The sequence below is a fragment of the Enhydra lutris genome, unplaced genomic scaffold, assembly GCF_002288905.1.
Source record: "Enhydra lutris kenyoni isolate GAN:26980312 unplaced genomic scaffold, ASM228890v2 scaffoldscaffold41, whole genome shotgun sequence".
In the NCBI taxonomy this organism is placed as follows: domain Eukaryota; kingdom Metazoa; phylum Chordata; class Mammalia; order Carnivora; family Mustelidae; genus Enhydra; species Enhydra lutris.
In genome coordinates this window covers 6269205-6287893 of record NW_019154125.1, presented here as the reverse complement: position 1 = coordinate 6287893, position 18689 = coordinate 6269205, and the positions used below count along the sequence as shown (strand labels likewise).

Below are 18689 nucleotides of genomic sequence, written 5' to 3'. Positions count from 1 at the left end.
CTTTTAAGCTTATTTCTAAGGTGTTTTTTTTTTAAGATTTTTATTTATTTATCTGACAGAGAGAGATCACAAGTAGGCAGAGAGGCAGGTAGAGAGAGAGGGAAGCAGGCTCCTTGCAGAGCAGAGAGCCCTATGTGGGGCTCGATCCCAGGACCCTGAGATCATGACCTGAGCCGAAGGCAGAGGCTTTAACCCACTGAGCCACCCAGATGCCCCTATTTCTAAGGTTTTGTATTAGTGTCATCCTAATCTTATTTCATTTTATAACTCTAGGGAGCATTATTTGCAATGAATGCCCTTGTGCTCTACATTTAAAATAATAGTACATGGGAAAACAGTTTTTTGGCCATAGTTTCTCTAAAGTTTGAAGTAAGAAAGTTTTCACAATTCTATTTGAAAATTACAGTGGCAACAAATAAAATGTTCATACTTTTAAATGTTCATACTTACATCTTACCAGTGTCTTCTTTTTGTCTGAAAGATGGTGAGTAGGTTCTTGCTGATGACTTAAAATTGGTTGTTGCCCATGAGAAACTTCTAATCCCTATATGAAAAAGAAAAACATAGTATGTACAAAGGTGTTTCCTACTGCAGAATGAAATGATAATTACATGATGTGATGGAGGTGCTAGCCAAGGCCTGTGGTAGTAGTCATATTGTGTTATATAAATGTTTCATATCAACCCATTGTACACCTTAAACTTAAGTGTTATGTGTCAGTTATATCGCAATAAAAAATAATACCTGGGGCACTGGGTGGTTCATTCATTCGGTTAAGCTTCTACCTTCAGTTCAGGTCATGATCCCAGGGTCCTAGGATCGAGTGCTGCATTGGGTTCCCTGCTCCGTGGAGAACCCACTTCTCCCTCCCCTTCTCCTCCTCCCCCTAGCTCATGGTCGCTCACTTGTGCTCTCTCTCTCTTCCTCAAATACATAAATAAAATATTTAAAAATAAATAAATAATTCCTAAATAATTTTTAAGAAAGTATTTTTTTCACAGCTAGTTGATCCCCCAACTCTAAGCTGTAGTTACCATGGTCTTCCTAAACTTCCTATGTGAGATGACTCCTTTCTTAATTGTAGAGTCCTTTAGTGAAAAAAACAAAACCCTAAATAAATGGAGGGATATACTATATTCACTGATTGGAAAACTAAATATTTTTAAGATGGCATGTCTTCCCAAATTGACCTAAAGATTGATTGCGATCCCAGTCAAAATTCTTTAGGCTTTAAGAAGGTAAAAATTAACAAGCTATTTTAAAAATCTGTATTAAAATGCAAAGGTCATAGGATAGCCAAAGTTGGCAGATTTACTGGTTTCACTATACTGATTTCAAGATTTATTATAAGGTATTGTAATCAGTTTTGTCTGGTTTTGGCATAGATAGATGTAAATCACTGGAACAGAGTAAGATGCCCAGAAGTATATTCATACACACACACACACGTCAAGTTAATTTTTTGACAAAGGTGCCAGGGCAGTTCAGTTGGGAAAGGATATTTCATCAAATGGTGCTAGAACAATTGAGTAGCCATGTATCAAAAAATGAACCTTGACCCTTACCTCACACCATATACAAAAGTTAACTTGAAGTGTATCATAGACCTAAAAGTAAGAGATAAAAATGTTTTAAAATTCTAGAAGAAAACAGTTTTAGTGACTGTGGTTTTGTCAAACATTTTTTCTTTTTTTTCCTTCCTTTCAGATTTTATTTAAATTCAAGTTAGTTAACATACAGTGTAGTATTAGTTAAAGTGGTAGAATTTAGTGATTGCATATAACATGCAGTGCTCATTACAAGTGTTCTCCTTAATGCCCATCACCCATTTACCCCATCCCCCTTCCCACCTCCTGTCCCAACAACCCTCAGTTCCTTGTATTTAAGAGTCCCTTATGGCTTGCCTCCCTGTCTGTTTTTATCTTAACTTTATTTTTTCTTTCCTTCCTGTATGTTCATCTGTTTCGTTTTCTTAAATTCCACATGAGTGAAATCAGATGGTATTTGTCTTTGACTTATTTCACTTAGCATTATGCCCTCTAATTCCATCAAGGTTGTTGCAAATGGCAAGATTTCATTCTTTTTGATGGCTGAGAAATATTTTAATATATATTTTTATATATTTATAGAATTTTTATAGAATTTTAATATAATTTTTATTTTTCTATGATTTATATAGTTTTATATTATAAATTATAATATATAATTTTATATATATATATATCTTCTTTATCCATTCATCCATCAATGGACATCTGGGCTCTTTCCATATTTTGACTTATTGTGGACCTTGCTGCTATAAACATTTGGGTGCATGTGCCCCTTTGAATCACTGTTTGTATCCTTTGGATAAATATCTAGTAGTATAATTGCTGGGTCATAGGGTAGTTCTGTTTTTAACTTTTTGAGGAACCTCTGTACTATTTTCCAGAGTGACTGCACCACTTTGCATTCCCACCAACAGTGTGAGAGGGTTCCTCCTCCTCTGCATCCTCACCAATGTCCATTATTTCCTGAGTTGTTAATTTTAGCCATTCTGACCAGTGTGAAGTAGTATTTCATTGTGGGGTTTTGTTTTTCTTTTTTTTTTTTTTAGATTTTCTTTATTTATTTGAGATAGGACACGGGGAAGGGCAGAAGGAGAGGGAGAAGCAGACCCCCTGCTGAGCAGGGAGCTGGACTCAGGGCTTGATCCGAGGACCCTGAGACCATGACCTGAGCCAAAGGCAGACACTTAACTGACTGAGCCACTAGGCACCCCCTCGTTGTGATTTTAATTTGTATTTCCCTGACGATGAGTGATGTTGAGCATTATTTCATGTCTGTTAGCCATTTTTGTATGTCTTCCTTTCAGAAATGTCTGTTCATGTCTTTCCCCATTTTGTAACTGGATTATGTATTTTCTGAGTATTAAGTGGTTAAGTTCTTCATAGATTGTAGATACTAGCCCTTTATCTGATATGCCATTACAAATATCTCCTCTCATTCCATTGGTTGCCTTTTAGTTTTGTTGATTTGTCAAACATTTTTTAAATGGGACAGAAAAAAGGCATAAAAGGGAACAAACCAACTATATATTTGACTCTTAAATAACACACAGTCCAAAATTTGCATTTGATTACCAAAAATTTAACTGCTAATAGGCTACTGTTGACTAGAAGCCTAACTGAGAGCAAATAGTTGATTAACACATATTTTGTATTTATATGTCTTATATATTGTACTCTTACCATAAAGTAAGCTAGGGAAAAGAAAATGTTATTAAGAACATCATAAGGGAGAAAAATACATTTGCAGTACTATACAGTAATGGGGGCAAAGCAAAGTGAGAGAGTGAGTCTTAAGCAGGCTCTACACCCAGTAAGGAGCCTTATGCAGGGCTCAATCTCACAACCTGGAGATCATGACTTGAGCCGAAATCGAAGAGTCAGACACTTAACCAACTGAGCCATATAGGCACTCCCCTGTACAATACTGTATTTATTGAAAAAAATTCATATGTAAATGGACCCTTGCAGTTAAAATCCATGTTGTTTAAGGTTCAAATTCAACAAAATCAAAAACTTTTGCTTAAAAAAAAGTTTAAAAAATGAAAGGGAAGCTGCAGACTAGGAGAAAATATTACGACATAAAACCTATATCCAACAAAATATTTATTTCTAGAATATATGAAGAATTGTTACAATTCATTAATAAAAAGATAACCCAGTTTTTTTTAATGTGCAAAAGAACTGAACCAGCACTTTACTAAAGAAGATATGTATTGTTGGCAAGTAAACACATAAAAAATACTTAACACCACTAATCATGAAGGAAATGCAGATTAAAACCTCAATGATGGGGCTTCTGGGTGGCTCATTTGGTTACGCACCTGAGCCTTTGGCTCAGGTCATGATCCTGGAGTCCCTGGATGGAGCACCTCATCGGGCTCCCTGCTCAGCAGGGTGTCTGCTTCTCCCTCTCCTGCCCCTCCCTCGCTCATGTTTTTTCTCTCTCTCTTTCTCTCTCTCTCCCTCCCAAATAAATAAATAAAAATCTTCAAAAAAAAAAAAAATCCCTATGATGTACATACCATTATGTACTCCTTAAAATAGCTAAAATTAAAAAGATTAACATACTGAGTGTTGGCAAGGATGTAGAACTGAAACCCTTATACTGCTTTTGGGAATGTAAAATGATAACAACCACATTGCAAGATGTAAACATACATCTAACGTACTGCCTGCACATTCCGTTCCTAGATATTTATCCATAGGGCCACACAAAGAATTACACACACACACTCTACCAGCTTTATTTATAATAGCCCCAAAGTGGGAAACAACCCATATTTCAAATAATAAGCAAATGGGTAAGTTGTGATATAGTCATGCAGTGGAATACCACTCAGCAATAAAGAATGAGCTATTGGTATGTGCAACAAAGTGGATGAATCTCAAAATAATTATGGAGTGAAAAAACCCAGACAAAAATGAAGACATATCATGTGATTCCATTTATATAAAATCCTGGAAAATTCAGAAAGCAGATGGTTAGTTGCCTGGGGTAAAATAGGAAGAAAGGATGGATTATAGTGTGGGGTGTGAGGAAACCTATGGGAGGCAAATGGCTTCACAGGTAAACATGTCAAACTCATCATTTTATATTAAATGTGCAGTTTCTTTTATGTCAATTATACTACAGTAAAGCTGGAAAAATAGTAAGATAGCAAATAGCATTTTACTGTATAGATTTAATTTTAGAAAGTTATTTTAATAGAAATCAAGGTTTGCTGTTTAAGAGAAAATATTTACTTACATGATATTTCAATTGGAAAAGGCCAATTATTGATTACTTCTTTGTAACTGGAAATATCTATCATCTTGGCCTTTGCTCAAGGCTTTTCATGGTTATTCTTTCCTCATGTAAATTATTTCAACCTTTCAAGATTAAAGCTATTGTAGGGAAACTTTAGTCTTTGTGATATAGAAGTATTCAACTACCATTCAGTAGTGATGTGTGAAATAGTAAGAGGAGAATATTTGGAGAATAAAGAGAATTTTCATCCTTTTAATCTTAGCAGTGTTTTCTTTGAGTCTCAGACATGGTGTATGGCAACTTACTGATGGCTTAAAATTTTGCTCTTGCCCATGAGGAACTTACAGTCTAAATATAAAAGGGAAAGTCATATTATATACAAGAGGTGTTTCTAATGATTGTAGGTTGGTGACCCTTGTAATTAAGAGTATAGTAGCTATGGAAAGACATTTTAAGGAAAAACTAGGAGAAGGGAACAAAGAATGTATAACATGCTGAGAGTGAATGGGAATGAACAGAGATAAATGAGGTGATTATTATTAGATGAGGTGAATTGGGGTAGACATGGAAACAGGTAATAGGCGATTTTTGAATTAGAGGCATTAAGCAGTAGGGAGCCAGTGAAGGGATTTGAGGAGGGCAGTGACTAGTCAGAGTGACAGATGACACAGATTTTTCTTAACTATGGCATTTTAAATTGGTTATACAAGAAATAGGAAGCAGGGTCCACAAAGATGAAAAATTCTTAATAGTCAAGGGTTATACTACAAACCCTGAACAAAAAGGGTGTGAATTAAGAGAATGATTTAGGAAAGAAGGGTAATTAACTAATGAAAACAGTTTAAATGTTTTATGATTTTTATGCCTGGAAGACTGAGGAAACAACCAAAGTAAGGAAGGGTGTGATGAAAAAAAAAAGATCATGCATCCTAAATTGCCACTTTTTTTTTTTTTGAACAACCCCTCAAAAGTACATGTCTTTAACCCTCTTTGCTAAGATAACATTTGCAAATGCAAATGTAATCAGAAATAATGGTGTGGAAAACAGAGTAATTTTATCCCCAAATAAGGTATTGTTTAAATAAGATATGGCATACGCTTAAAATAGGATAAAAGGTCCTTAAGGGAAGAGGTGTTTTCTTGAAAATTTTGCACAGTTGAAAGCTAATTTTCCCTTAAGAATGACTGTCAGATAAGGGGGATGAATTCCAGGAGCCTGTTACCACATCACTCTTGCTAGGGTTTTCCCTCCATTTTTTATTCCTACTAGAATATAAGCTCCTTACGGCCTGTGGGCGTTTGGGATTTTTGTCTATTTTGCTGTAGTCTGTCCCCAGATATAGGAAAGTGCTTGGCACATAGGAGGCCCTCGGATTATAGTTGGGTGTATTACCCTGCCTGTGCTATAATATTTGTAAACTTAGTTTGCCCTCGTTTTTGTTCTCACCTTAAACCACTAAAATTTCATAGCATAGGCATCTAAACAGCATGTCACATTCTTGTGGTTCCCTTTGTAATATTTTATATCAAACTTTCTAACATTTCACATTGTTAGGAGTGTTTTTTGAGCACTTGCATCACTAAATGCTTAGATGACTTCTTATGAATTATAAATTATTTTTTAAATGTAACAACTGAAAGTTACAAAATCACTCAGAAGTTTCAATTACTTAAACAACAGTTACTGAAGGGTGCCTGGGTGGCTCAGTGGGTTAAAGCCTCTGCCTTCGGCTCAGGTCATGATCCCAGGGCCCTAGGATCGAGCGCTGCATCGGGCTCTCTGCTCAGCAGGGAGCTTGCTTCCCTTCCTCTCTCTTTGCCTGCCTCTCTGCCTACTTGTGATCTCTGTCTGTCAAATAAATAAAATCTTTAAAAAAAAAAAACAACAACAACTGTTACTGATAATGAGCTAAGTGACAACTTTGTAAACATAATTGACAGCTTATCTGGTCAGCCAGCTTTTTAAAAGATTGTATTTATGTATTTGACAGGCAGAGATCACAAGTAGGCAGAGAGAGAGAGAGAGAGGTGGAAGCAGGCTCCCCGCTGAGCGGGGAGCCTGATGCGGGGCTCGATCCCAGGACCCTGGGATCATGACCTGAGCCGAAAGCAGCGGCTTTAACCCACTGAGCCACCCAGGTGCCCCTGGTCAGCCAGCTTTTTAAAGGCATCCAATTCCTGGTGAATTTTTTAACATTGAAACAGTGATGTAACTTAATATTAGATGGATGAGACTTTAACATCTTTGTTTTGCTTTATCCCTAATTTGTGTGATATAAATTTGCATAAAATACCACCATTGTTTACCCTCAGTAAAAATAATACTGTAAAAGACTCCAAAGGGGAAAATGATAAAAAACACAAAATACAGTAGTGGGTATGAGCATCTTCCAGTAAGAAGAAAGAGACAAAGGAGCAGTATGGAATTGTGTTCAAGATGTTAATTACCTGTGGAAATTGAAATTATGGGACTTTTTTTTTTCTTTGTATTTTTCCATATTTGACAAAAACTTCTTTAATTTTTATCAGAAAAAGTAATCCCTATATGACACAGTCATCTGGGTGATGATTCCACCTCCTCCATCAGCTCTTCCTAGACTGTGAACTTGGTTGTTTTAACCTGCCTTCTTTGTTCCTCCATTTCCTCATCTGTCAGGTACATTAAATGAGATAATCCATGTAAAACAGTTCACAGTACTAGGTTTATACTGTGTTACTCATCATCCAAGGAAATGGTTAAATGAACTGTGATGGGATATTAATTAATCACTAAAAATTGTGTTTGTGAAAAAGATATAATGATATATAATGATTCTAATATTAAGTGAAGAAAATCAGGACATGGAGTTACAGATAGAACATGGTTATGCATATATGTGAAAAAGGTCACTTTTGGGTAGAAAAACAGGACCAAGAAGAATGATTAAGTCAATTTTAGAATGACTACACTATTTATAGAGTAACCTCCCTCCTCTCCCTGGTACTCCTGATTCTGCTTACTCTGCTTTTCCACATTTACCACTTTCTAACATACTATATTCTTTACTCAGTATTACGGTCTGTCCTCTACTGGAATGTACACTTTTTTGTGTGACTTCTTCATTAATACATCCCAAGGGCTTACCAAAATTCCTGGTTTATAAATATTTATAAGATATTTATAGATATTTATAGATATTTCTTGAATGAAGAAACAATTTCCTTTTCTTAGATTTTTCTGTATTTCTTATTTAATAATGATAATAATGGATATTTGTGAAACTAATAACCGAACTAAAGAAAAAGTAACATCAATGTGCAGAACCTTTCACAGTCATCAGAGTGACATATATTAACAAGTGTGATCTTACCACGTGTTGGTGAGGAGGTGATACAATGGGAACTTTCAAACATTGCTACTAAGAGTATAAATTATGCAGCTGTTTTGGAAGACACCTTTGTACCAAGTATATATTCAAGTGCAGTGGCTTTTGAGCTTTCTCATTTGTCTTAAATACATTTTCTATCATGTCTTAGTGCACAAATTATATGTATACCTACATAAAAAACAAAATTCCGTAAAACAGTGGGCGATACGGTCTGATACTTTCTCTTCTTTTCCATACTAATTCACTGAGTCATGGCACATGTATACCAAATACTGTACTTGGAAAATACAGTACTTTCTAACATTTTACTACCTTGGAAAAGTTTTGGCACATGTACACCAAAAAATGTATAACTTTTTATTGTAACACTGTTTATAATAATGAAAAATTATAAATAACTTTTTCAAATGGAAATTAAAAATAAATTGTGTTGCATTCATTCACTAGACTATATAATACGGCAATAAAACATTAAGAAACTAGATCTAAGTAGAGTATGTCAGTAATCCCAAAAAAATCATGTTGACCAAAACTAACAAGTTGGAGAATGATAGCTACATCTGAATTTTTCTTAATGTGCAAAAACCCTTTCTTGTATGGCTATAAACATGAGTATACATATAAAAAAAACATGCATGAGAGTGGAAACACTAAATACAGAGAAGTGGTTACCTTTGAGGTGAAAGGAAAGAATGAGATCAGGAGCAGACAGGTACAGAAGAGGTGAATCAATTATAACTTGATTTTGTTTCTCAGCAGTGAAGAAATCTGATATAAATGTGTTCGAATAATCAGGGCTAGATGGAAGTACATGGGTATTCTATTCTCCATCCTTTTCTGTGTGCTTTTTATAGTAATAAAAACTATAAGTTTTTACAATAAAACACACTTTTTTTTTTTTTAAAGATTTTATTTATTTATTTGACAGACAGATCACAAGTAGAGAGGCAGGTAGAGAGAGAGGAGGAAGCAGGCTCCCTGCTGAGCAGAGAGCCCGATCCGGGGCTCCATCCTAGGGCCCTGGGATCATGACCTGAGCTGAAGGCAGAGGCTTTAACCCACTGAGCCACCCAGGTGCCCCAATAAAACACACTTTAAAGAGACCACTGCTTCCCCCCACCTTGCTAATACAGTTCCTGTACAATAAAAATGAATACTGTTCTTTCCCCCCAAAACTTCTAGCTTAGACTTTTGTTTCTCTCTCCCTTTTTCTATTAACAGTTTTACTGGGAGTTAAACCAAGTAAGATTAATAATCTAATTAATGTGTCTTTAGTACTTTGGATTTTATTAAGCAATTTCCTAGAGCTTCTGGAAATTAAGTGATTTGTTTTTAAATCATGTTCATAGAAACTCAGTCTGGCTGAAAGTTGAGACTAGTGTTCTCTCTTGAATTGTTATTTTGAGTAAGAGATTTCTCTTCTTTGGGAACCCACTATACTCTAGAGCTGGGTGTTGATAGATGTTCCATTTAGGTTTCTCTTACTTACAGTGTTCTAGGACTCTAACTCCGGATCTTCTCCTATTGGATCATTTATTCCTTGAAACTAAGCACATTCTAGCCATATGACCTTCATAATACCCGGAATCAGTCAGTTGTATTATTATGTGTTAAAAATTAATCAAAAGAATAGTCAGCACAACTTTGAATCTTTTGTTACACTTTTCACAGACAGCTCTATTTATACTGTGCTGGTTAATAACATGGCCTTTTATTTCCTACATTTAGTGATTTAGAATCTAGAAGAGAAGTAAAAAAAGAAGAAGGTGAAGCTTTTGCACGAGAACATGGACTTATCTTCATGGAAACTTCTGCTAAGACTGCTTCCAATGTAGAAGAGGTAAATAAGAGACCCTTTTAAATGTTCATCATCTTTTCACTTAATTGAAATGTATTGTATACTTTAATATTACTTTATTGGTATATCTCCCATAAGCTTTTTAGTCTTTGAATATTGTAGAGTAGGAAAATTTCTTCTGTTTGAAATGCCTTACCTTGTACATTTATCTTAAACTCTTAAATCATATTCTGAGCCTTCTTTTGAAGCCGGAATGCTTTAACACATCTTTGCATGTATTTATCCTGAGAGAAAAAAGGAACACTAATGAAATTTGGAAATATATTGAGATACATTTATAGCTATTTGTATCTACTTTTGCTTCAATAGGGAAGGTATTATATTATTTCTCTGTAACATTATACAAAGCATAAAGTTTAAAGTATCTCAATTATTTCCATTGATCAGCCTGAACTGCTAGAAGCTTTCTGAACACATCGTGTTCTTTTTATGCTTTCTGTATTTGGATATGGTATTTATATACTATACGTAGATGAGTAGGTAGTTAATTCTCCCTAAGGATAAGAATCACCTCCCTAAGGTGAAAGTATTGCTACACTCTATTTTATAAAAGTCAGGAAAGAGGCTAAAAAAGTAAGTAGTTTGCCTAGAGTAATGCTGTACTTTCCTCCTCTGGGTAAGACTCTCAGCAGCAGTTACGACAACAGTTACGAAAGCGATTTGAGAAAATAAATGATTTTAAAATGTCATTTTTCTAAGGATAGCAGAGAATAAGATGCTAGGCAGCAGCTTAACACTCTGCCTTTAACATAATAAACAGTGAGTAAATATTTTTTAAGAATGTACTTGCGGCTCTTCTAATTAACTTCTGAACCCAGAAATTGACTATAGTAATTCAACAGCATTGGTATTTTCACTGAAAAATTCTTTCTAAAGTATGACATTATACCTATCTATACTTGATGAGGTGCTCTGTGACTGTTCTTTAATGCATTTCCTACAGCTACCAATTAATGCTTTACTTCTTGTTGCCAGTAATTACCATTTAATTACATACAAGAGTAATATTGCACTTTGCACAATGAACCCAGAGAGAAATTTGTTCTGCCCCTTTGTTCAGCTTAAAATAGACAGGTAAAGCTGCCCGTTTCAGAGAGGCACTCCTTTACTAGCGGTGTTGTATTTGGAAACAATAATAGCCAATGTATCGTGAGGGTTTCAGGACCTCTGAAACATATCCTATGGATTATTGTTGATTTTCTTACTGATTTTAAGAAACTCTAAGGCCAAAATTGAATATATTTTGGTTAAAAAAAACCTTATACTATGGGGCTCCTGGCCAGCTCAGTCAGAAGAGCATACAACTCTTGATCTCTGGGTTGTGAGTTTGAGGCCAAGGGTGTAGAGATTACTTAAATAAATGAAGTTTAAAAAGAAAAGAAAATACTATAAAGTCAGATGATAAAGCATCAAATACTAGAAAGTAATCCTAGATTTCTAGTTCTGTTTCTGATGCCTTTGTGTTCATTTTCTTTATTCTTAACTAGTAACAGTAGGTATATATTTGTAAGCAGCAAATTACTGTTGTCATTTGGCTGAACACTAAAGTAAATTCCATTAATGTTTTAGCAGCACTTATTACAGAAATTCTGTGTTAATAATAAAAATAATTGTTTAAATTTGATCTGGGCAGGAATTTCCTACACTCATGAGAGAACTTTACTTAGTCACGTAAATTAACTTGCTTCTCAGAAACCAAGGATATTAAGAAATAATCTTTTCTAATTCCATTTTTAAAAGATTTATAGACAAGCACTACTTAATATCATCATCCATCAGATTTTACCTGAAAGCTAAAAATATTTCATGATCAGGTATTTTGAGGAGGGTAGAGTACCATTCTGTGATCCACAAAGAGCAAAATCAAATCTGAATCTCTATAGGACTTAGGAACTAATTAAACATGAACGCAACAACCAAGGGGCTTCAGCATCTAGAAGAATGCTCTCCTGTCTGCCAAGTACATCTAAAACTTCGAATATTATATGTAAAACAATTACAAGAAGACTGAAAGTTAGAGTGAAGAAGGCTGACCAGCTTAGAAGCCTTGGGATCTGAGGAAAGTGACATATCAGTGATTTCCCTTGATTTTCTTCAGATTGGGTTCTAGAGAAACTGGCAATCCAGAAAGGCCAGCAGGTGCAGGGGGAAAAAAGAAGCCTACTTTCTAGCCAAAGGACCAGGAAAGCAAACCATTCTATTATACCCAAACATGGCAGAAGAATTATGGTTCTGCTTCTACCATTAGCTTACTTTAATGAGGTTTCCCATACTCATTTTTCTGTGGGATTGGTGTCAGGGGAAGCCAGCAAAAGTGTAGGTTTAAATTAGATCCAGAATCTCATAACACAGTGCCCCAAATGTCCAGATAGCATTAGAAAATCACTCTTCATACCCAGAACCAGGAAGATCTCAAACTGAATGGGGGAAAAAAAATCAATAGATACTAATAGCAAGATGACAGAGGTGTTAGAACTGATAAAAATTTTTTAAGCAACCGTCATAAAAATGCCTCAGCAAACAATTAGCATGCTTAAAACAAGTGAAAAAAAGTCTCAGCAAAGGTAGTATAAGTAAGAAGAACCTGATAGAAATTTTAGAATGAAAAATATAATTAACATAAAAAAGGCTCAGTGGATGGGGTCAACAGCAGAATGAAGGGACAGAGTAAAGAAATAGTGAACTGGATGATAGAAAAATAGAAATTACTCATTCTATACTAGAGAGAGAAAACAGACTGGAAAAAAAATGAGCAGTGCCTCCGGGACCTGTGAAACCGTAACACAAACTCTAACATTGTGTTATCAGATTCCTAGAAGGAAAGCAGAAGGAAGATGGCTCTGAAAGTACTCAAATAATGACCGAAAATTTGCCAAATGTGGCAGAAGACATAAACCTAGATTTAAGAGGCTGAGCTAACTCCAGACAGGATAAATCCAGACAAATCCACACCATGCCAAATTTCTGTGAACGGTCAAATCTCTGAAAGCCAAAGACAAAGAAAAATTACAACAGCAAGAAGCAATTTACTAATTCAAATGACAGCAGATTTCTCGTCAGAAACAGTGGAGGTCAAAGAAATACACAGTAGTTTCAGGAACTGAAAGAGAATAATTTTCAGGATGCTAGAACTAGCGAAAATACTTTCAGGAATGAAGAAAAATAAAAACATTATCAGGGTGAAAGAAAGCTAAGAACTTGTTAATAGCAGATCTACAAAACAGTGGCTAATGGAAGTTATCTAACAAATGAAATGATAAAAGAAAGAATCTTTGAAGGAACACTGGTAACAAAAAGTATGGATAATTACGATAGACTTCTCTTAAAACTTACAAGTCTCACAAATTATGTTTGACAAATGAAGCAGAACAATAATGTCTAGTGTGTTCTTGGTGTATATATAGGAAATACCATAAACCATGGTGAAGAAAGGGCCATCAGGGGAGGTAAGGGTACTATACTTCACCTGATTTGGTAAAATGACAACACTAGTAGACTGTGATAAGTTTATATATATATATATATATATATATATATATATATATATATGCAATACCTGGAATAACTACCAAAGAATATACAAAGAGATAGACTAATAAACAATAGGTAAATCAGTATGGGATTTTTTAAAAGGTTCAAATTAACCTGCAGAAAGGTAGGAAAAATAAAACCAAAATCAGCCACAGAAAACAAAATGGCAGACTTAAGCCCTCACATTGCAAAAATGACATGAAATGTACATGATCTAAATATATGAATAAAAAAAATGGCAGAGGGGCGCCTGGGTGGCTCAGTGGGTTAAAGCCTCTGCCTTCGGCTCAGGTCATGATCCCGGGGTCCTGGGATCGAGCCCCACATCTGGCTCTCTGCTCAGCAGGGAGCCTGCTTCCTACTCTCTCTCTCTCTCTGCCTGCCTCCCTGCCTACTTGTGGTCTCTGTCTGTCAAATAAATAAATAAAATCTTTAAAAAAAGAAAAAAGTAAGCTTTATGCCCAACACGGGGTTTGAACTCACAACCCTGAGTTCAAGAGTCACATGCTCTACCGACTGAGCACCATAAATATAAGAGATTTTTTATACATTTGTCTTGTATCCTGTAATTTTCTTGAACTCACTCATTAACTAGTTTGTGTGTGTATGTGTGTGTGGGTGTGTGTAAATTCCTTGGGTTTTCCTAGAGACAATCATGTCAGCCATGTCAGCCACAAATAAAAAGTTTTATTTCTTCCTTTCTGAGCTGTCTGCCTTTAATTCCCTTTCCTGCTTTATTGCACTAATTAGAACTTCCACCAATATCTTCAATAATAGTGAGAGCAGACATCCTTGCCTTGTTCCTGATCTAAGGGCTAAAAGATTTAGCCTTTCATCATATGTATAATGTTAGCTGTGGTTTTGTAGATGCTTTTTAACAAGCTGAGGAAGTATTCTTCAATTCCTTTTTTTTTTTAAGTTTTAAAACATATGGGTATTGAATTTTGTCAAATCCTTTTTCTGCACTGATCAATCTTGACAGAGGTCTGTCAGTCTTAATGACCTTGAAAAGTTGTTTTTCATTCATTTTCTCTATCATAATTTACCTGTTTTCAATTTCACTGATTTCTGCTCTTACCTTTATTATTTCCTTTCTTCTATTTGCTTTGGGTTCCTGAGGTGGAAGCTAAGATTCTTAACTTGAGACGAGACGACTTTTATTCTATTGTATGCCTTTAATGCTACACACTTCCCTATCTGTACTGAAGTACCCGTTACCTATAATTTCTGATATGTTATAGTTTCATTTTCATTCAGTTCAATGTATTTTTAAGTTTCCTTTATGATATCCACCAGACACAGATTATTTAGAAGTGTGTTGTTTAGTTTCCAAGTCTTTGTGGAGATTTTTTTCCAGTTATCACTTACTGATAACCAGATTAACAGAACTCAAAGGAGACATAGACAAATCCATTATCATGATTGGAGGCTATTACTGATTTCTAGTTTAATTCCATTGTTTAGTTTATTTCCAGTTTTCTACTGGTTTTTGCTTCACATATCTTGCATCTCTATTTTTTGATATATATGCATTTAGGATTGCCAGGTCTTCCCAGCAGACTCTTACATAATGTCCCACTCTGACTCTGGCAATTTTCTTTGCTTGTAGGTCTATTTTATTTTATATAATAAGTCACTCTTGCTTTCTTCTGATTGTTTATATGATGTATCTTTTCCAATAATTTTATTTTCAGCTTGCCTGTATCATTATATTTGAAGTGAATTTCTTACAGATACCCATATACTTGGGTCATGTTCTTTAATACTCTCTGCCATTTTTTTTTTTTAAAGATTTTATTTATTTAGTTGACAGAGAGAGATCACAAGCAGGCAGATCATGACCTGAGCCGAAGGCAGAGGCTTTAACCCACTGAGCCACCCAGGCGCCCCTACATAAAGCTTACTTTTTAAAAGAAAACTATTGTATTTCTATATATAGCAATGAACACCAAAATTTAAAATACAGTACCATCTATAATCACACAAAAAGAAAAATACCTAGGTTTAAATCTAAAAATAACATGTACAGAACAGGACATATATGCTAAAAACTGCAAAATGCTGATGAAAGAAAGAAAAATACAAATAAATGAGGAAACATACTATGTTCATTGTTTGGAGTACTTAGCCTAGTAAAGATGTCACTTCACAGATTGATCCAGAGGTTTAATCCAATACCTATCAAAGTTCCAGTAAGATTTTTTGATAGATATTTGACAATATTATTTTAAAATATAGAGGGACAAAGGACCTAGAACAACTAAAGCCATTTTGAAAAAGAATAAAGTAGGGGAATCGTTCTTTGATTTCAGGCTTTCACGTAGACTGCGTGATACTGGTAAAGGAATAGATACATACAGCAGTGGGACAGAATAAAGAAACAATAAATAGACCCATACAGATAAGCCCTAATGATTTAACAGAGGTACAGAAATAGCTCACAGAGGAAGATAGCCATTTCAGTAAATGCTCTAGCAATTGGATGTTCCTAGACAAGTAAATGAACCCGAGTCTCACACCTTATACAAAAACTAACCCAAAACAGATCCTGGAGTTAAAACTCAAACATTTAGCTATTTATATTTTAGTGGGGGAAAGGGAGAAAATCTTCAGGCTATCGTGATAAACATGCTTGTCAATAAAAGCATTTATGCTTATGGATCATGATTCATAAAAGGAAAAATTGTTTGCCTTTTAAAACTTGTGCTCTGTGAATGATCCTGGTAAAAAGATGAAAATGAAAGACTGCAGACTGGGAGAAAATACTTGTAAGCCAAATACCAACAAAGGACTAGTATCTAGAATAAAAAATTCTCAAAACTCAATAGTTTAAAGAAAAAATCAATCCATTTAGGAAATGGGCAAAAGACATGACCAGAGATTTCATCAAAAAGGATATATAAGCAAATAAGCACTTGAAAAGATACTCAACATCAACCAGCTGTTAGGGAAATACAACTTAAGACTTCCATGAATTATCACTATACATCCATCAGAGTGACCAGAATTTATTTTTTTTAATTTTTTTTTTAATTTTATTTTTTTAAACATATAATATATTTTTATCCCCAGGGGTACAGGTCTGTGAATCGCCAGGTTTACACACTTCACAGCACTCACCATAGCATATCCCTCCCCAATGTCCATAACCCCACCCCCCCCTCCCAACCCCCCTCCCCCCATCAACCCTCAGTTTGTTTTGTGAGATTAAGAGTCATTTATGGTTTGTCTCCCTCCCAATCCCATCTTGTTTCATTTACTCTTCTCCTACACCCTTAGCCCCCAATGTTGCATCTCCTCTCCCTCATATCAGGGAGATCATATGATAGTTGTCTTTCTCCGATTGACTTATTTCGCTAAGCATGATACCCTCTAGTTCCATCCACGTCATCGCAAATGGCAAGATTTCATTTCTTTTGATGGCTGCATAGTATTCCATTGTGTATATATACCACATCTTCTTTATCCATTCATCTGTTGATGGACATCTAGGTTCTTTCCATAGTTTGGCTATTGTAGACATTGCTGCTATAAACATTCGGGTGCACGTGTCCCTTCGGATCACTACGTTTGTATCTTTAGGGTAAATACCCAGCAGTGCAATTGCTGGGTCATAGGGTAGTTCTATTTTCAACATTTTGAGGAACCTCCATGCTGTTTTCCAGAGTGGTTGCACCAGCTTGCATTCCCACCAACAGTGTAGGAGGGTTCCTCTTTCTCCGCATCCTCGCCAGCATCTGTCATTTCCTGACTTGTTAATTTTAGCCATTCTGACTGGTGTGAGGTGATATCTCATTGTGGTTTTGATTTGTATTTCCCTGATGCCGAGTGATATGGAGCACTTTTTCATGTGTCTGTTGGCCATCTGGATGTCTTCTTTGCAGAAATGTCTGTTCATGTCCTCTGCCCATTTCTTGATTGGATTATTTGTTCTTTGGGTGTTGAGTTTGCTAAGTTCTTTATAGATTTTGGACACTAGCCCTTTATCCGATATGTCATTTGCAAATATCTTCTCCCATTCTGTCAGTTGTCTTTTGGTTTTGTTAACTGTTTCCTTTGCTGTGCAAAAGCTTTTGATCTTGATAAAATCCCAATAGTTCATTTTTGCCCTTGCTTCCCTTGCCTTTGGCGATGTTCCTAGGAAGATGTTGCTGCGGCTGAGGTCGAAGAGGTTGCTGCCTGTGTTCTCCTCAAGGATTTGGATGGATTCCTTTCTCACATTGAGATCCTTCATCCATTTTGAGTCTATTTTCGTGTGTGGTGTAAGGAAATGATCCAATTTCATTTTTCTGCATGTGGCTGTCCAATTTTCCCAACACCATTTATTGAAGAGGCTGTCTTTTTTCCATTGGACATTCTTTCCTGCTTTGTCAAAGATGAGTTGACCATAGAGTTGAGGGTCTATTTCTGGGCTCTCTATTCTGTTCCATTGATCTATGTGTCTGTTTTTGTGCCAGTACCATGCTGTCTTGATGATGACAGCTTTGTAATAGAGCTTGAAGTCCGGAATTGTGATGCCACCAACTTTGGCTTTCTTTTTCAATATTCCTTTGGCTATTCGAGGTCTTTTCTGGTTCCATATAAATTTTAGGATTATTTGTTCCATTTCTTTAAAAAAAATGGATGGTACTTTGATAGGAATTGCATTAAATGTGTAGATTGCTTTAGGTAGCATAGACATTTTCACAATATTTATTCTTCCAATCCAGGAGCATGGAACATTTTTCCATTTCTTTGTGTCTTCCTCAATTTCTTTCATGAGTACTTTATAGTTTTCTGTGTATAGATTCTTAGTCTCTTTGGTTAGGTTTATTCCTAGGTATCTTATAGTTTTGGGTGCAATTGTAAATGGGATTGACTCCTTAATTTCTCTTTCTTCTGTCTTGTTGTGAGACAACTGATTTCTGTTGCATTGATTTTATATCCTGACACTTTACTGAATTCCTGTACAAGTTCTAGCAGTTTTGGAGTGGAGTCTTTTGGGTTTTCCACATATAGTATCATATCATCTGCGAAGAGTGATAGTTTGACTTCTTCTTTGCCGATTTGGATGCCTTTAATTTCCTTTTGTTGTCTGATTGCTGAGGCTAGGACTTCTAGTACTATGTTGAATAGCAGTGGTGATAACGGACATC

At 35.5% G+C, this 18689-nt stretch overlaps 1 protein-coding gene across 1 annotated transcript in view; it reads left to right on the top strand.

Annotated features, from left to right (window-relative positions):
- The window catches only part of LOC111155454 (RAB2A, member RAS oncogene family), a 94604-nt gene that overhangs the window by 51739 nt on the left and 24176 nt on the right, over positions 1 to 18689 (top strand). The window contains exon 6 of the mRNA XM_022515619.1: positions 9894 to 10005. Within this exon, the coding sequence (XP_022371327.1) occupies positions 9894 to 10005 (112 nt within the window). The remainder of the gene's footprint in view (positions 1 to 9893; positions 10006 to 18689) is intronic.